The following is a 17,362-nucleotide window of genomic DNA, read 5'->3' as shown; positions in this document are numbered from 1 at the left end:
ATATTGACTGATATGAAACGTTTGTATCGTGATAAGTTTTTCAGCCCCATCAGTGAGAGTAACACATTCTTTCAAAAATGATTTTCAAAGCAGTCTGGATGTCTAGGTGCTTGACTTTATTCATTTATTGCCAAGGAAGTGACTGGAACAGCTGAATTTGACAATTTATAGGACTATTTCAAAGTTTTATGGTAGTATGGTGTGTCAACTAGTTTTCTGGTCATATTAACTATTTCTTTAGTTCTTAAATGCATGCTGAAGCTGTTTATTAAATATAGTTTCTCTTATGATTGGAGGCTCCAGTCTTGCACTTAGTTCTGATCCACAAGAGGCTACAAAGAGGCTTAAAGTGAACTTACCTGCTTCAGTTAACTGAGAATCAATCATGTCATTATTTTATGTCGTCTATTATCATCTTGTATTGAATTAATCGTGATGAATTGATTATTGAAATAATTGTAAACTAATTTTATTATCGATTGATTTAACTGGAGTACAGACTGAAGAGAAGGCCATTTGCTGAAAGAACAACACAATCAGAAGAGTAAATAAGCCAAAACTGTGCAAAAAAATGAATGTTGCATTTTAAGATGAAAAACTTTTGCCTGTAAATATATTCTACTCAGAGCTAAGTGGCATTTTTACCTTCACCTGTTTCAAATTCTGTAAAAATAATAATAATAATAAGTCTCCTATTACATTATCTATTTATTAATCAAAAATAACCAACAAACTAGTAGACAGTATTTTGTCAGCTGCAGTTGCATCTTTTGCTACAAATAATCAAACGCACACTAATGGAATGCTATTTTGTTGAATTTTAGGCAATTTAATTTTTAGTTTCTTATTTAAAAAGGTTTTTTTCATCTTTAATGTATTTCTAATATTGTGAAAAATGTCTTAAATGGTTAGATGAAAATCTGCAGAATGTGCCTATTTTTTATCTGATTAATTGTCAGACTATTTAATAGAATAATTGATTAATAAAATGTTTATATTTCACTGCGCATCATTAAAGTTATTATCTTATGTTGTGTATTATTTACATGTAATTGTTTTCCTTGGGTTCATTCAGGTCGACGTAATCTTCGCCTCATCATGGAGTATCTTCCCTTTGGAAGTCTTCGTGATTATCTCATAAAAAACATGGAGCGGATCGATCATAAAAAGCTAGTCCACTATGCCTCTCAGATCTGCAAGGTGCTGCAGCGTGACCTGAAGTTTTAGCAACCTTCTCTGGGCCTCTAACCAACAACTGGACTTCTTATTTGTCTTTATGTGTTTGTCAACAGGGAATGGAGTACCTGTCGAGTAAACGGTACATCCACAGAGACCTGGCGACACGGAACATCCTAGTTGAGAGTGAGCTAAGAGTGAAAATTGGAGACTTCGGCCTCACCAAAGTTCTGCCTCAGGACAAAGAGTATTATATGGTCCAAGAGCCGGGAGAGAGTCCCATTTTCTGGTATGAAATTTTTTTTTATGTTACATACTTCACAAATACACTTAATTTGACTAAATGAGTAAACTAGACATCCCATGTTGAATCCACAAGTTTACATGCACATTTTTTCCCATCACTGTCTGAAGGTAAATCAGATCAAAATATTGACTTCATTGTTGTTCTGAAACCACTTTGGAATTAGGGGTGCACCGATTTATTGGCCAGCCAATTTATCGGTGCTGATCACTGATTTTGGGAGATTGGTGATCGGCAGATTTTTATATGTGAAGCCGATCTTATCCACCGATCTTATCTACCTCAGCAGAGGTCTAAAAATCAACCACTGTCCTCTTCTCCGTGAGAAAAGTTTGACTGACGGACCACACACAGACAGGTCATGTCTGCGTGTTGACAGTTTAACTGTAAAGTGTTTAACTGTAAAGATGGTTTGTAGTGTGTTTTGTTGCAACCTGAAGTGTGAAATAAACTTCAGTGGAGTTTGAAAACAAAATATGTGTATAGGTTTGTGTCTAGGTTTATGTCTGGTTGAAGGATGTGTGTGCCCAGTTGATTTTTCTTTTTTCTTTCTTGGCGGAGATTTTATTGTAATCCATAGGGGGGCCCAGAAAATCTTTGAGAACCACTGTATTATATGTAAACCTCTAGTTTCAACTCTACATGGCACTGAAATTGTCTACAAGTTAACAACCCACACTCACTTTGGTATTTGTTCAGATGTTTTTTCTTTGGTATTGAAGCTTCGATTTTGACATGTCTTACCATCTCCAATACGCAGTGTGTGTAAAGCCCGCCTGTGTACGTGTGTTTTGCAGGTATTCCCCTGAGTCACTGACTGAGAGCAAGTTCTCTGTGGCTTCAGACGTCTGGAGCTTTGGAGTGGTGTTGTATGAGCTCTTCACACACAGTTACAAGAACTGCAGCCCTCCTGCAGTAAGTAGCTGAATTCATCTGTATGTGTGAATTGCATTTTGCTTCCTAATCCAGTTGATGTCAGTGCTAGCAACTTGTTAAAGTAAGCCAAACACAAAGCTACCACTGGTGACTCCAGGATAGATTTCCAGCTGACTGCTTTTTCCACTGCTCTCTTTTTCTGTTTTAATTTGCTTACAGTATTTTCTGCACTATAGGGCGCACATGATTATGAGGCACACTGTTAATGAATGATCTATTTTTTTATATTGTTTCATATATAAAGCGCAACAGTCAGATAAGTCAGTCAGTCAAAGCACAGTACGTATTACTCCAGTAGCTGTAATATAATGTAAATAAAACATTTTGACTGGGTACCACACAAAATCTCTTCGAGGTCAGTAAGCACAACCAGAATTAATCCATATTAATACACTAGATGGTACTGTTTTACTCCAGAACAAAATATAAAGCGCTCACATTATAAGGCGTACTGTAATTTTTTTGATATTAAAGGCTTTAAGTGGGCCTTATAGTCCAGAAAATATGGGATTTTTTCTGCACCCATTTTATTTTTATTAAGAAAACCTCCAGAAACTAAGTTCGAATGGCACTTAAAAGTAGAAACCTTGGAAATTGGAGGTTTATAAACATTTACACTTTTCAGTTTTTTTATTAAATGTCCAATTAACTCTGATTTATAACAGAAAATATATTTTACAGCTAATGTCTTAATGCATCCTCGAAATATGATTAATTTAATAGTCTTTAAAAACTTTTACACTTTTTAAATCCATGTATTTACAACTGTATTCGTTTCTGCTTTTGCAAATGCATCTTTCTAATCCAATATGATTTACTTCAGCTTTACTAGGCCCATGAAACTCCTGTCTACTATTTCTGAAATAACGTTTTAAAATATTTATGAATGACCTGTTATCTAAAACCAGTGGCTCAGAAAGAGAGATTGAGATCAGTGCCTTAGCCTTTCATTGTATCTTTGTAGACAGAAGTGAAACAAAGAGGACAAAATGTGCTTCACTGGAAGCATTTCCTTTCTTTCTTAAAGTTTAACCTCCTATTAAAAGCTTAACCTCCAAGTTGGTGGCTCAGTGTTTCACGGATTGGAAATGTATGAAACACAACTAGTATGGGCATGAGAGAACAAGAGGTGATATTCAGGATTGATGGTTGTGTTCTGCTGAGTTGCTGAAGCTTGCAACAGCCAGCTACATCTTCTAGGAAAGTGGAATGACCTCAGCATGTGGGCGTGCTTTTTGAAATGTCAGGCCCCAACCGGTAGCTCTTAGTGTGGTGCATTCACTGGTTGCAAAAAAGATCTGATTTGTGGGTTTCTGACAGTGGCCAATTTTTATACTCATCACCAACCTGCATGAGCATCAAGATTTAGATGTTTTATCCAGAACAGAATAAACTAACGTGCAGTTTTAAAATGTTCCTTAAAAAAACTTACTACTTTTTGTCCTGATCACAAACAACAAACAGTCGCAGTAGTGAGTTAGTTCTGTGTCGTCTTGGCGCCCAGAATTGTTGTAGTAAAGCTTAAGCTACAAGCCGAGCAACACATGCTGTTGGTCTCCCTGCGTTACAGCGTGAGAAATCAGCAGACCCGTTTTGCTTCTCCTGCATAGCGTCTCGCCACTGAAGGTGGAAATATGTCACCTGGTCATAGGCCACACCTGTGCAATTACGCTACTATGCCACAGTCAGAATGACCTGATCAGAACCAGTGTTTGCAGGTGGGTTACAAATTCATACCTATCAATCTGAATAATTAAGAATCTGAACTTTTAAGAAACTAAAACTGTCTTTTGCACCATTTAAGACAATGTGAAATTAAGTGCTAATTTATATCTATATAAAATGCCTCCACCCAAGTGAAATTGAGAGGATTTTGGAGAACCTTTAGACTTGAAAAGACATGTAGGACCTCTACTGAGCAAACACATTAAGGAGACACAATTACAGTATACACAGTGTCTGTATTTGGCGTCAGAGTACATTGTTTTGTTTTTTTGTAAAGTGGCCAAAAACGAGCCCTGACATGCGAGTCATGACTAAAAGATGGTTCGCCTGCCTGAGAGCGGAGTCTTTCACCCTGTTTTCACCTGAGCAGACTGAACTCATGATGTTCGCTTGAACGCTCGATGTAAAGGCTTTCTGTACTTCTGAGAACACTGTGTACATTCAGAGAGTAAGCTTCAGTTTGATTCATGTAGGATGACAGCGCCATTAAACGTAAACCCTCTCCAGACATGCTCTTTTTTCCAATAATCTGACTGCCGAGGCACGTCATCCTTCATGTCTTAATGTGCATGTGGCTCAGTTCCCCAAAACCATCTCCCAAGGGGACTCAGGCCTGAATAACTAAAGTGAACTATTCACTAATCTTTCTCGCTCACATTCTCTTTATAAATATTAATTACTGCATCTCTTTTTTTTTCCTCTTTCTTTTAGTTGGGAAGCTGGTCAGAGTTGATAGGGAAATGAATGGAGCTAAATACAAGGCAATCCCTACAGAAAAACCTGTTAGAGGCTATGTAAGACTTGAGACTGGGGTGGAGGTTTACTTATAGAGAAGGGGAAACCAGATTACACCAGAGCTACATTAGAATGCTTTAAAACAAAGATTACCTCACCTTTATGTGTTAGAAAGGCAGAGTAAAAGTCCAGACCTAAACTCATTGAGGTCTATGGCAAGGCTTCACTTTATTTTGCAAAGAAAAGCTAATTTTCTTTTGTCTGAATATTTGGGTATTTCTTCATAAGGGATTTCAGTGAATGGAGATTCTAGGAAGTATTTCCTCATGAGGGATGCATGCGAATATATGATAACTTCCAGATTATAATTGTAAAAAATGTTTAAAAAACTGTTTTGCTTTTATTTTTATATCCTACTTTGTGTTTGTCTATGAGATAAAGGACTAAAGTTTGTGGTTATAGTCTGAAAAATTCCTACTTGCCCTCAAACTCACCATCTTTTTCCACTTATTTCCTCCATTTAGGTATTTATGTCAATGATGGGTAACGATAAGCAGGGGCAGCTGATCGTCTATCACCTCATTGAGCTCCTCAAATCAGGCAGCAGGCTGCCTCAGCCCCTGGGTTGTCCTTCAGAGGTATGCACCTTTGTGTTTATCTCTAAGCTCTGTTTGTGACAGATTATTGTTACTACATCACTGAATGGCTTTTATTAAGTTCTACCAACTGTTAGACTGCTTTATAAAACAGCAACTGCCACTAGATTTCTTAAAAATCAATTTCAGATATAGTAGCCATCTTGGTTTATGAGATAATCGGTTGCTGGCTCAGCTGAAGTATTCGTCAGACTTCCTCTGAGAGCTGCGCTTTGTCACGCTACACAAACCAACATGTCAACGTGAATCAGGGATGTCCAAAGTACGGCGCGTGGGCCACTTGTGGCCCCTAGACTGATTTTGTGCGGCTCCCAACTGCAGTTCAAGAATAATTCAAATTTGATCTATCACAAGTGGTTCATGGTTTTTAATTTTAATCAATGTAAAATTATTATCGACATAATTTTCTTACAATGGAAAAAGTTAAGTACAACACAAAGTAATGGTCTTTTTATAGCTAAGCTTTCACAATATAAAACTGCATGTAATTAATACTATTTATAATTGTATTTTCTGTTGACCTTTTCACTTAAACTGTTAAAGGTCCTTCTAGTTTTGAGTGTTGTGAGTTAGCTATGGCTATTCACACTGTGATGCAGACATTAGATGATCTTGGTCTTTGTTTCTTGCATCTGTTCCTATCAAATAAAAAATAAAATTAATAAGTAGAACTACGTAGATCCAGAGACTTTTACAGTATTTGTTTAACTTATTAAAGCGTTTTGAAAGAAAGTGACCCAAATCCTGTTCCTATAACTGAAAATAAATTTGTCCAATCGAGTCCAAAAGAATTCAAAAACTAGATTTTTCTTTTCAATGCAGCAAAATCCTTTTTACCTTTTGGATCCATTATCAGTAACATCACTTTTCTACAATAAACAAATAATTGAAAGATTTAATATTTTTCTTGTCCACAAATACTTTTGACTCTATAATTTTTGACCCATGTCAAGGATTTTGACTCCTCTGATGTAAATGTTTCTGTGTCGTAAACCTCTAATGATTGATTTCCTTTACTCTCTGCTGACATTCTTCCTTTTCTTTCCAGATCTACCAGATCATGGAGGAGTGTTGGGATAACGACCCAACCTTACGTCCGTCTTTTAATGAGCTGGCTCTGCGCATCGACCTGATCAGGGACAGTGAGGAGTTTTAAAAGTCAAGTGCCGTCCTCACGTTGAACCACGACACTTGAAACACCGTTGCCCTGATTGTGGCAGTAGGATGAAGACCAAAGCAAAGAAAAGTGGAACGCCGTGTCTTGGAACAAGGATCTGCTCGAGAACTACTGCCAAGGTGCCTTCCAGCAAGGCATTTGTGTAATGTGGAGTAGCTGAGTGGCCTGGAAACGTTTGGATGGCCAAACCTTGGAAGCGGATGTTGCTGAAAATGTGTAACTGTATTTGGTCAAAGTTTAAAAGAAGACTTGAAGCACCTATAGACTGTGACGAGACTGTTGCCAGAACTAAAGCTACAGACGCTTGTGGTGAACAAGTTCTCTGTTCGTGTGTGTGTGTGTGTGTGTGTGTGTGTGTGTGTGTGTGTGTGTGTGTGTGTGTGTGTGTGTGTGTGTGTGTGTGTGTGTGTGTGTGTGTGTGTGTGCGCGTGCATTTGCATGAGAGGTCCATACGGTTAGCTGGGCTAGCTCTTGCCATCCCCTTTTCTGTCACCTGAGAAGAAGTGGACTGATAGCTTCTTTTTTTTGTTAAATGTGTGTGCTTAACTGTATTATAGCAGTAAATTGTGTACATATGTCCAGAAAGATTTTATAATTTTATAAATTTAAATAATGTTAACACTATATTTGAGATGACAGCAACTGCCATTGTTAAAGTATGTGCTTACAAAGGTGATTTAAAAAATCTGTCATTGTTTTCATTGTGAGAGGTGGCGTGAAAATAAAGAATATATCTGTGAAGAAATTTCTTTACATGCATTTCCTTCATTTTCCTCAAAACTTCCGTTGAACAAATTTAATGTATTGTTGATATCACATGGTCCACTGGGAAATTAGCGGAACATGTGATGCTTTTGATTTTTTTATTATTACATTGTTACCTTGATTTAAAAGCTAGATACGCTAAAACTCAAGGTTTCAGTATTATTAGAGTTTTCATTACTTAAAATTATTTAACATTTCTGTACCAGAAGGACTGACGAACCAACAAACGCAAGCAAAGATAATTATTGTGGCGTTTTATTATGAAATACCAACCGGATGTGACGTTCGATTAGCTTTAGGCGTATTTTAGACAAATTTATGTTGTCCTATTGTTTATCTGTTTTTAAATCAGTTCTTTGGTTCGTGTGCTGTAACATATATTAATTTAACCCCAGGTAAATAAATTCAACTAAAACAAAATTCTATTTTGTTTTGAAAATCGGATGTGACGTTCGATACGTATTAGCTTTAGCTTCATCAAAGGTCGTAGCCATTCGCTGACATTTCTATCCGGATGAAAAAAATCCTTATAAGGTGTTGGTTTTTAGTTGCAAAATTAGTTTGTATGCTTTAGCGTTTGTCCATGAGATACGAAGATCTACTACTCGAGTAATTTTAAACGTTTTATTCGAGGGGGTTTAGATGAACTTACCGTAGACGTCCAAATAGAGGCGCACAGCAATTTAAAGGGCTCTGAATTTGACTTCGGTAAAATAAAAAAAAGCACTGCTGCTGAGAGTGAGTTTGAGGGGATAACAAATGTCGGGGACAAAAAGCATCGTGGAAAGACGTGAGTCGACAATTTAACCTTTGTTTTCAGTAACTCTCCATGTTTCGTTTGGATTTTGTGAAATGTTTAGTAGTTTTGCTGTTTGCCTTGAAGAGGGGAGTTTGTTTTATTTAAAAATGCGACAACTCCGATGTTAAACTGTTAAATTATCTCATCCCAGATTTCCTAGTTTTGTCAAAAGTCGTGGGTGAGATTTTATCCGTTTTGCCGTAACCTTTGTATGTTTTTGGCAGCATAAGACCCTCTGCGTTGTGAGCATATGCAGCTTTTAATCAGTGGAACACGTTTTATTTTACATATTTGTAAAGATACTCGGCGTTGTAGGTCAAAAGTGTGATCTTGAGGGTTTCGTCCATATACTTTTAGTGTTTTGTAGGTTTCAGGTATTGCTTAAGATCTTGCTAGGAAATTAGTCTTTTAATTCTGGAAAGTTTCTTCCGGTGATAAAAGGCTGACTTTGTAATTGTCTTTATGCGTTTCTGAAGGTCCTTTATTTTTATACAGTGAAAAACCATATTTATGTTATAAAAGCATTTTAAGGCAACGTTTTTTGCTGTATCATTACAACTTCTGTACATCTGTGCACATTGCAGACTCATTTTCATGAGTACTTCCCACATGGGGAACATTACATAACAGCCTCCGATCGGCAGCCGGGAGAGCAGCCTGCCGAGTGCTTGGAGATGAAGTCCAAGAGAGTCGGACCTCCAGACGGGGGGTACGGCTGGGTGGTGGTCGCTTCAGCCTTTTTTGCTATGGGCCTTACCGGAGCTGTCCTCAAAAACATCGGCCTCTTCTTCCTGGATATCCAGAGTCACTTTGGAGTCCTGACCAGCACTACCTCGTGGGTTTCTTCCACAACTATTGCTATGTTTCATATAGGAGGTAAGAGTGTGGCTTTCTGTTGACAGTGCAATTTATTTTAAAACCAGTGTGTATTTTTAGTTTCTTTTGTTGCTGCTGATTTTTTTAACTAGCTCCAGCAGCCAGTGCACTGACGTTAAGGTTTTCTCAGAGAGTGGTCATCGTACTTGGAGGAGTTTTGTGTACTTTGGGGATGTCGCTGGCCTCTCTGGACATCAATCTGCCTTGGCTCTACCTCACTTTGGGTGTCCTACAAGGTAGGCAAGACTTCCTGACTGTATTTTATTGCCTTGTGAACTTTTCCAGATAAATTACATCATTATAAGCTTCACTCATTTGCTTTTGGAAGATTGTTCCCATTGCTTCATTGGTTTAGTAAATAAAAAGCAGAACTAAAGGTATGTAAGAACAGTTTTTTCTTTTTAACTGTCATGCAATGTTGCTTCAAGAAGTCACTGACTGCCTGGTTCAACACTCCCTGCTTTGTTTTGATCTTTGTGTATTTAGTCTCTTATGAGTTTAGTCAGACTTATGAAATGAAAATATTTCGATGTGACACTGCAGTTGTAAGCAGCAGACAAAGAAATAATATTATTTAAGGTAATATAAGGCTTTTCAGATATAAGCACAAATAAAGAGGTAAAATTACTGACAAAACTACTATATCTCTCACTCAACCTTATGTTTCTGACCATTATCTTTCTGAAAGATCCTGTTTTCAGTTTTCTGACAACGTTTTTTATGTAGAGTGTCAAACAATCCTTGGTTTCATCCACTAACAAGACTTACAGAACATTTGTAAGAGAAGCAGGCCCACAGCATCACAGATCTCCCACCGTACATTAGGTGCTTTTCCACATATTCATCCTTTTTGTTTCACGCCAGTCTTTGAGTTTTAGTTTAACTTGAGTCTTGTCTGATCAAAACACAGTTTCAAGTAAAGTCATTAAGAAGATTTGATTACCCCAAGATGTCAGTTTTTGCCAGAGTTTTCTTGGTTATTTTGCTTTCCAAATATCATGAATTTAGTTTTATCTAAATGTAATAAAAATGTGTTGTTTCAGTCATTTCATTTCTGTAGTGATTTCTCAGTTTATCTCTCAGATGTTTCCTCCAGTGCAGAAGATACCAGTATCATCTGAAGACATGATGAATTCTTGCAGGTCTTCCAGCAAACATTTTTCTTCTGCTGCTTCCAGGAACAGGTATCTCATTCTCATGGGTTCCTGCTATCAGCATGGTGAATCACTACTTTTCAAGATGGCGCCCCATTGCCTACGCCATCGCCAGCTCAGGGGAGTGTGTCTTTGCCATCGTTTTCAGCCCGCTATTCAAGTGGCTCATCGAGATGTACAGCTGGCAGGGCGCGTTGCTCATCATCGGAGGCCTTCAGTTCAACCTGTGTGTTTGCGGCGCGCTCATGAGGCCCCTGGAGGCAACTCGAGCTCCACACATGAACCTCAAAGAGAGCGCAGAGGACAGTGCTGCTGCGCTACCACCAAAGAAGAAGGCAGTCTTCCAGTGCGGCCTGCTGAAAAAACCCGAACTTCTTCTCTACATCTTGTTTGCAATCTTTGCAGCCGCCGGGTTTTTCACCCCGACCCTCTTCCTGGTTCCTTTTGCCAATAGCTTGGGGATCGATAAGTACTGGCCAGCATTCATCCTGTCTGTCATGGCCGTCGCCGACCTGGCCGGCAGGCTGTTTTGTGGCTGGCTGGCTAACATGAGGCTTCTGAGGAACCTGCAGCTGCTCACCATCGTTACGATGCTGCTGGGGGTCGTGCTGCTCCTGCTGCCCATCAGTCACAACTACTGGTCCGTTCTGGTGTTCGCCTCGATCTACGGCTTCCTGTTTGGCTGCATGGTTGCCATTCACGTCACCTCCATCGTGGACATTGTGAGTTTGGAGGGCTTTGACAGCGGACTGGGGCTCTTCATGCTGTTCAGGAGCATCGGAGGCTTTCTCGGGCCGCCTGCTGGAGGTAAGCGTTTTTATAACATTTTGTGTTCACTGGAGCCAAAGCAACAAGATTTGAGACGTCGATACTGTCACCAGCAGGTGTTTTTATAAAACTGGCATCGATGTTTTAAACAGGGCTGCAGCTAATGATTATTTTAGTCATTGATTATTCTGACTGGGTCTGCCGTAATAACCAATAAATCAATTAATTGCTAAATAAATTAAAATGACCTCAGTGATTTACATTTGATTTATTCTTTTTCTCTCTCTTTCTACCAAAACCTGGATGTAAAAACTCATCATTTCATTTAATAATTTATTAATAATTAATAATTGGATAGCAAAAAGTGCTTAATATGAGTTTTTGTTTTTTTTTACAGAATTTGAATCAGGTTATTTTTTATCCTAAATACAAAATTCATAAATAATTAAATGAGAAATGATTTTAACAACTGTAAAATTTCATTAAAAGTGTTTCCATGAAATCTAAGCAAGAAGTGATTATATTTTATTACTTATTCCTATTTTAAATATTTAATAAGTTTTGTCTGGTAGAAAACAGCATTTAAATGAGATCAGAATAAAATATTTAAGGCTTTTAAAAGCATCTCAGGAGAGTAAACTGCTGCAAAAACAACAAAATATTCCAGTAGGGAGTCAAAGTCCCATCATTTTTACTAAAATGTACAGAAGTAAAAATAAAATTGGTGGAGATGTTGCTAAGAATTACATTTCTGACTGGTTATCTGCACATTTCTGGTCTCATGGTTTCCATTGCTGTCAGAAATAAAAACTCATCTGCGATAATCCTGTGAGGATTATGAACTGAAACTGGCCTCGCATCAAAGAAACGTCAGATGATCTCAAGTTTAAATCACCTGCATGTTTTCTCAGTGAATTCCTCTGCGAGTAAATAGTTTATTCTTTACATTTCTTCAGACTGATGCATCCTGGCAGAGACTGGATGTGCTACATGGATTTTAATATTTTGTTCAGAGTTTTTGAATTTGACTAAAAGCTACAGCTGCTAAATGAAAGAGAAAAATACTTTTTTCATTACTACACCTTCAAAAGAACTACAGATAAAAATTGAGTGTAAATTCCCATTCATTGCATTTTTCCAGATGTGGATTTGTGGAGATTTTTGTTTATATTTGCAAGCAAAATAATGTGTTAATTAGTGAGGAGCATGAAGATTGCATTTTGAGGGGAACTATACATTTTTGTTGATTTCTGTTCAGCTGCTGATGTTATCATAGCAGGATTTTCTTTGCATTGCACACTGGCTCCTTTGGCACTAGAGCGCCATCTACAGGAGGAGCTAATACCCTTGATGCTGACTTATGCTAATTTATCAGCAATCCTTCTAGTGCTTTGTAAAATATTCACTCACCTTAAAGTTTTCCACATTTTTATCAAGTTTTAACCCCAAAACTCGATGAGTTTGTTAGGATTTTACTTGACAAAGCAACACAGAAAAGCAATTAATTGTGACTTGGAAGTTAAAATACGCACTTTTCTAGTTTAAAGCAGGTCAAATCTCAATATCTCTCTACCCAATTTGATTGATCTTGGACTCTTCTGCAAAGAAAAATGAGTAATAATTTCAGTCTCTAGATGTGAAATGTTGGTAGAGACAAATCCCTGATACTTTCAGCAGCAATCTTTGCAAAAGTTATTTCTACAAACTCATATAAAACATATAAATGCCACAATTTTTTCGACTTGTATTTCTCATAAACTAGAAGAAACATACAACCTTTTTCTACTTTACAATTATGTGCTGCTTTATGTTGGTCTGCTTTATGAAATACGTTTGTGGCAATAATATAAAATGTAGGCAAATACAAGTGTTATGTATGAACTGAAGGAGCTTTTAAAGTGTTCACTCTGAATGTGTTGCATTTTCACCAATGCTAAAACAATTAATTGTGAATAATCAATTATTGAAATAATCGTCAGCTAATTCATTAATCGATTAATCATTTGAAGAATTCAAATTCAAAAAAAGCCATTTGCTGAAACAACAACACAATCGGAGCCAAAACTGAACAATAAATATCTACATTTTGCATTTAAGATGAAAAAAAAATAACTTTTGAATATGATCTCCACAGAACCAGAATAGTTTTACCTTCACCTAGTTTAACTTCTGTAAAAGCAACATTTTCCTATCCAATTATTAATCAGTTAATCCAAAAAATAGTCAATTCATCTACAAATGATCAAGCATAGATTAAAGGAACGCTGTTATCGCATTTTAAGCAACAAAATGTTTATTTTCTTATTTTAAAAAGGCACTGACTTGTTTGTTTAAAATTTTTTACGTTAAGGCTTAAGTGGTTAAATAAAAATCTGCAGAATGTGCCAAATTTTTTTATCTGATGAATCAATTAATCGTCCGAATAGTTGACAGTTGTCACCGTTTGTCTTCCTCTGAAGGCTGGTTGGTGGACAAAGCGAACAACTTCAGCGCCGCCTTCTCCCTCTCAGGCTTCTGCCTTGTTACATCAGCCGTGTTTGTCGTCGTGGTTGACCGCCTCATCCAGAGGAGGAAATCTGTGGAGGCCGCCGGCCATCAGACGATCCACTACCAGGGCGACGGCGAAACGGGGAAAATCGAAGGACTCATCATTGCACAAGAATCTTAACTTAAGCCCAGTGTTTGAAGACTGAGCGGACGCAGGACGAGTTAAACAAATGTTGGAGTGTTTGTGTTTGGATAGTTTGTGAGATTAATTTTCTATACACCTGCAAAAAAAAAAGAAAAACCACACACTTCATATGATTTACCTGAAAGTAGACCAAAGGATTAAACACAAAACACGGCAGTTTTTAAAAAGTATCTGAGTGGGAAAAATCTAAATCTTCCCAGTGAAGATTCACATCAGCTTGGAGGAGTTTTAATTTAGGTTTTATTTTGCTCAAACAAATGTTTATAACACATTTAATCTCCTCTTCCAGCTCGATTACAGTCAAAACTTTGATTTGGTTGTTTTAAAGCTTTTCTTCTTTTTTCCATTATTGCCGTTGGAGGACAATGTAGGAAACGTTTAGGGATGAAATTCATCACCACGTTATGCTGCTAAATTAACCTAAGCAACGACGCTGCCACCAACATGTTTTATACACGTTTATGCTGGAATGTGCTGTTTTCTTTTCCTCAAATAAATATGCAGTACATTTTATATGTTTTTTTTGTATCTGATCTTAAATAAACTGAGGACAGTCAGTCATTTACTGAGCAGCAGCTTTCCAAATCGTTTTTGTTATTCTTACAGGGATGAACTAATGCTCTGCAATTGTCTTTTTATTTAAAAAAATAAATAAACATTTTATACCAAATCTGATTTCTGATTTTAATTTATTTTTCTCCCACTTTCTGTTCCTTAAAAAAATGCAAATTACAGAAAATATCTTTAAGATTTGGCTTTTATATTAATAATTGCTTCTGCGAGTTGAATTTTATTCAAAGTTGAAATAAATAAAAGCTGTAAAACAGAAGCTGGTAATATTTGGGTGGGTTTACGTCACTCTGGAAACCAACGAAGTGCTTTGCTGAAAAAAAAAGAAAAAATTAAATCTTCAAAAACAAATAATTCAATTACAATCAATTTGTCGCCAGACCTAAGATGAACTCATAAACATTAACTGTGAAAAGGTGTTTTGGTTTATTTTTGTCCTCTGGCTCATTGTCAGTTTTCCCTCTCAGTCATAATAGTTTTTTATTATTATTATTATTAGTGTTACTTTGCTTTATCAAATTCTAAGAGAATCCCACATTTCCCCTTCTGCATCTTGTTTAGTCTTTTTATAACCAGAATATTCAGGAAACAGTTTGTTCGTCTTTTTCCAAGTCATGGGTTCGTCTGTCCCAGAAACAAACCCCGGATTGTTACTCTGCTGTCAAGTTGAAAGCTGTTGAGGCTCTGGGGTTGACTCTACTTTTTTAAACAAATTAAGAAATTGTTTCTAAATGGCACCAAAACGCTAAAAGGCTGCAGCTGTAGAGGAGCGGTGAATATCTGCAAGTTGTTAATCGTAAAGGAGAATGGGTTGACTGTAAAATCTCATTTTAAAAAGAAAAGTTTGACAGATTATGATGCCAATAAATCCAACGAAAAGATCTAAACCAAAAAGAAAATGATCAGGAAATTATATTTTAAACCCACTGGTTCCCGATGACACTGTAAAACCTAAAGGAAGATGCAAATTATGCCTTTAGTGGACTTTCTGCACTTAAATGGATCTGAAATTAATTCAGATACAATTCAGAAACCATTTAACATGTTCTTTTATTCAGAACAAATTTTAATTTCTTATACATTTAGAAAACCTTTGTTAATCCCAAACATTACAATCTGATTCTTCCCGTTTTTTCCTGTTAATGACCCAGAAGTCATGGAGATTGTCGCCGTGTTTCCATTATAAATGTGCGAAACTCTTTGTTCATATTCCGCTAATGTCGAAAATAAAATGGAGTTTCGCAAGTGTGGCGTTTCCACTACATAAGAAATGCAATTAAATCACATATGAATACGTTTGTTGATAAGACAACAAACTTAAACTGAAAATTAATGTGAAATTGTTCTACTAGAGTGAATAGACGCAGCAAACTATTTTTATTTGAGCCCTTTAAATTTTTTTGGTAATTTTAGATTTAAAAAATAGTTTATTTCTTCAATAAAAGTCATGTGCTCTATTAGCTCAAAATCTGTGAAATTATTTTGGGGCACACTTTGTTTGATTCCATTTTAGATCTTTTTATATTTTTTTAGCAATGTTAAAATGTACTATTTTTGCTCAATAGCTTTTGGGTCATGTCACTTATTCACTCAAAATCAGAGTGAAATTGTTCTACTAATGTTTTTACGATTTTAACCCTTTTTATATTATTTAGACATTTTTAAAGTCAAAATTAAGGCGTTTTCTTTAATAGCTTCGAAGTCATATGACCTATTATCTCCAAACCAGTGATTTCGAGTTAATAATTGATTTATTGACTTGGAATCATTGATTTTGAGTTAATAGGTTACATGACTTGGTGTTCTACCTCTAATTAAATCCAGATATATTAAAAGGTTTAATATTTCTGCAGTGTTTATAGAAGCGTGCGTCCTTTAGCCTCCTGCTGCTGTCCCGGAGCGCAGAGCCGGTCCCAAACAGCCAGCTGAGGCGCCGCCTCTGGGGGGGGCGCTCACCAGAATGAAACCGGCACCAGGATGCGGACGTGCTCAGAGCGGTTTGTGCTCTACGAGCTGCTGGGATGTTCAGACAGGAGTCATGCGATCAGCTCAGTGTGCGGCCGGTCACATGCTTCAAGTGCTTGTGTTGAAGCTAAAATAGTAGTTTCAGCAATGAAAAATGTGTCATCTAATAAATTATTTGCTTCCACCTGAAATCTAAAGGTGGAGTAGTTTAAAGCCGCAGTGTGTAACTTCCATATTTGTTGAAACTGTCAGTATGGTATGAGACAGATTTGAGCTCCTCTGCTTTATCCCAGCGCTAACTTAGAAGCAATCAGAGCCAGGAGGTGTGTCTTAGCGCTGTCAATCACAACCTCATGTGGCACTGCTCAACTTCACCCCCACGACACTCCTCAGTCTCTGTTACGCTGTAGCTAGCATAGCCTGTTGTGAATGCTAAGGTTAGTTAGCATAGCCATCAATGACAGCAGATAAACTCTTTTCCTGTAATAAGTTGTTTCTCTATTAGCACATTGAGCAGTATGTGAGATTGATTGACAGCGCTAAGACCCTCCTCCTGGCTCTGATTGGTTGTGTTTGGTCAGAGTGGTCCATTTACAGCAACAGTAACTCAGTTTGAGGTGGAAGAGATTAAGCTTTTCACAGATTATCTGCCTCATACTAAACTGTCACAACATTGTAACAGCTTATACTGCAGCTAGATATTCTGAAATTTTAAACTTTTTTTTTTTGCTGATTTTGATAAACTTAAGTCTTTACCTGGGTTGGGAAACTAATTCCCATTTAATTTTGGTTTGTCTTTAGGAACAGCGAGATGTCTAGTGTCAAATCAAAAAGTGTTTATATTCAGTTTGTCTTGTCCCTGCTGTAGAATATCATCACAAGACATTATTAATCAGTAATAAATTACTTAATAGTGAATTGAAACCGTATTGTTTTTGTGTCTAATGTGTGGTCCTGGAAAACTATGAAAACTTGCCTTGAAAATTCTTGAATTTTACTGTAGGAAAAGCATGCAAACTCTGAATACAGGAGATCACTCTGTTGCAAGGTTGGGTCATCACCTT

General features: G+C 37.0%; 2 protein-coding genes across 3 annotated transcripts in view; both read left to right on the top strand.

Moving 5' to 3' along the window:
• Nucleotides 1–7,450, top strand: part of LOC102230010 (tyrosine-protein kinase JAK2-like) — a 30,783-nt gene extending 23,333 nt beyond the window's left edge. Inside the window, exons 20-24 of the mRNA XM_005800981.3 lie at nt 1,076–1,200; nt 1,293–1,465; nt 2,278–2,395; nt 5,401–5,514; nt 6,581–7,450. Coding sequence (XP_005801038.2) covers nt 1,076–1,200; nt 1,293–1,465; nt 2,278–2,395; nt 5,401–5,514; nt 6,581–6,688 — 638 coding nt within the window. The 3' untranslated portion in view covers nt 6,689–7,450. The remainder of the gene's footprint in view (nt 1–1,075; nt 1,201–1,292; nt 1,466–2,277; nt 2,396–5,400; nt 5,515–6,580) is intronic.
• A 508-nt stretch (nt 7,451–7,958) lies between these two features.
• On the top strand, nt 7,959–14,427 carry LOC102217255 (monocarboxylate transporter 13-like). Of its 2 annotated transcripts, none has more exons than XM_014469505.2 (5): nt 7,959–8,264; nt 8,904–9,149; nt 9,242–9,385; nt 10,328–11,110; nt 13,531–14,427. In XM_014469505.2, the coding sequence occupies exons 1-5, from the start codon at nt 8,234–8,236 to the stop codon at nt 13,737–13,739; spliced, it is 1,413 nt and encodes a 470-aa protein (XP_014324991.2). In that variant the 5' UTR covers nt 7,959–8,233; the 3' UTR covers nt 13,740–14,427. The 2 variants fall into 2 exon arrangements, with proteins under 2 accessions (XP_014324991.2, XP_023198970.1); XM_023343202.1 differs by having other exon boundaries at nt 8,858–9,149.
• Nucleotides 14,428–17,362: the final 2,935 nt, after the last annotated feature.

The sequence above is a fragment of the Xiphophorus maculatus genome, chromosome 12 (genome assembly GCF_002775205.1).
Source record: "Xiphophorus maculatus strain JP 163 A chromosome 12, X_maculatus-5.0-male, whole genome shotgun sequence".
Lineage (NCBI taxonomy): Eukaryota > Metazoa > Chordata > Actinopteri > Cyprinodontiformes > Poeciliidae > Xiphophorus > Xiphophorus maculatus.
The sequence above is the reverse complement of the archived record's forward strand: the minus strand, read 5'-3'. Positions and strand labels throughout refer to the sequence as shown.

What these genes read in the sequence shown, in the direction of transcription:
- LOC102217255 (XM_014469505.2), top strand. Translation starts at nt 8,234, where the DNA reads ATGTCGGGGACAAAAAGCATCGTGGAAAGAC. An exon ending in AAAAAGCATCGTGGAAAGAC is followed by an intron (nt 8,265 to 8,903) that starts GTGAGTCGACAA and finishes ATTACATAACAG; the next exon opens with CCTCCGATCGGCAGCCGGGA. An exon ending in CACTTTGGGTGTCCTACAAG is followed by an intron (nt 9,386 to 10,327) that starts GTAGGCAAGACT and finishes TGCTGCTTCCAG; the next exon opens with GAACAGGTATCTCATTCTCA.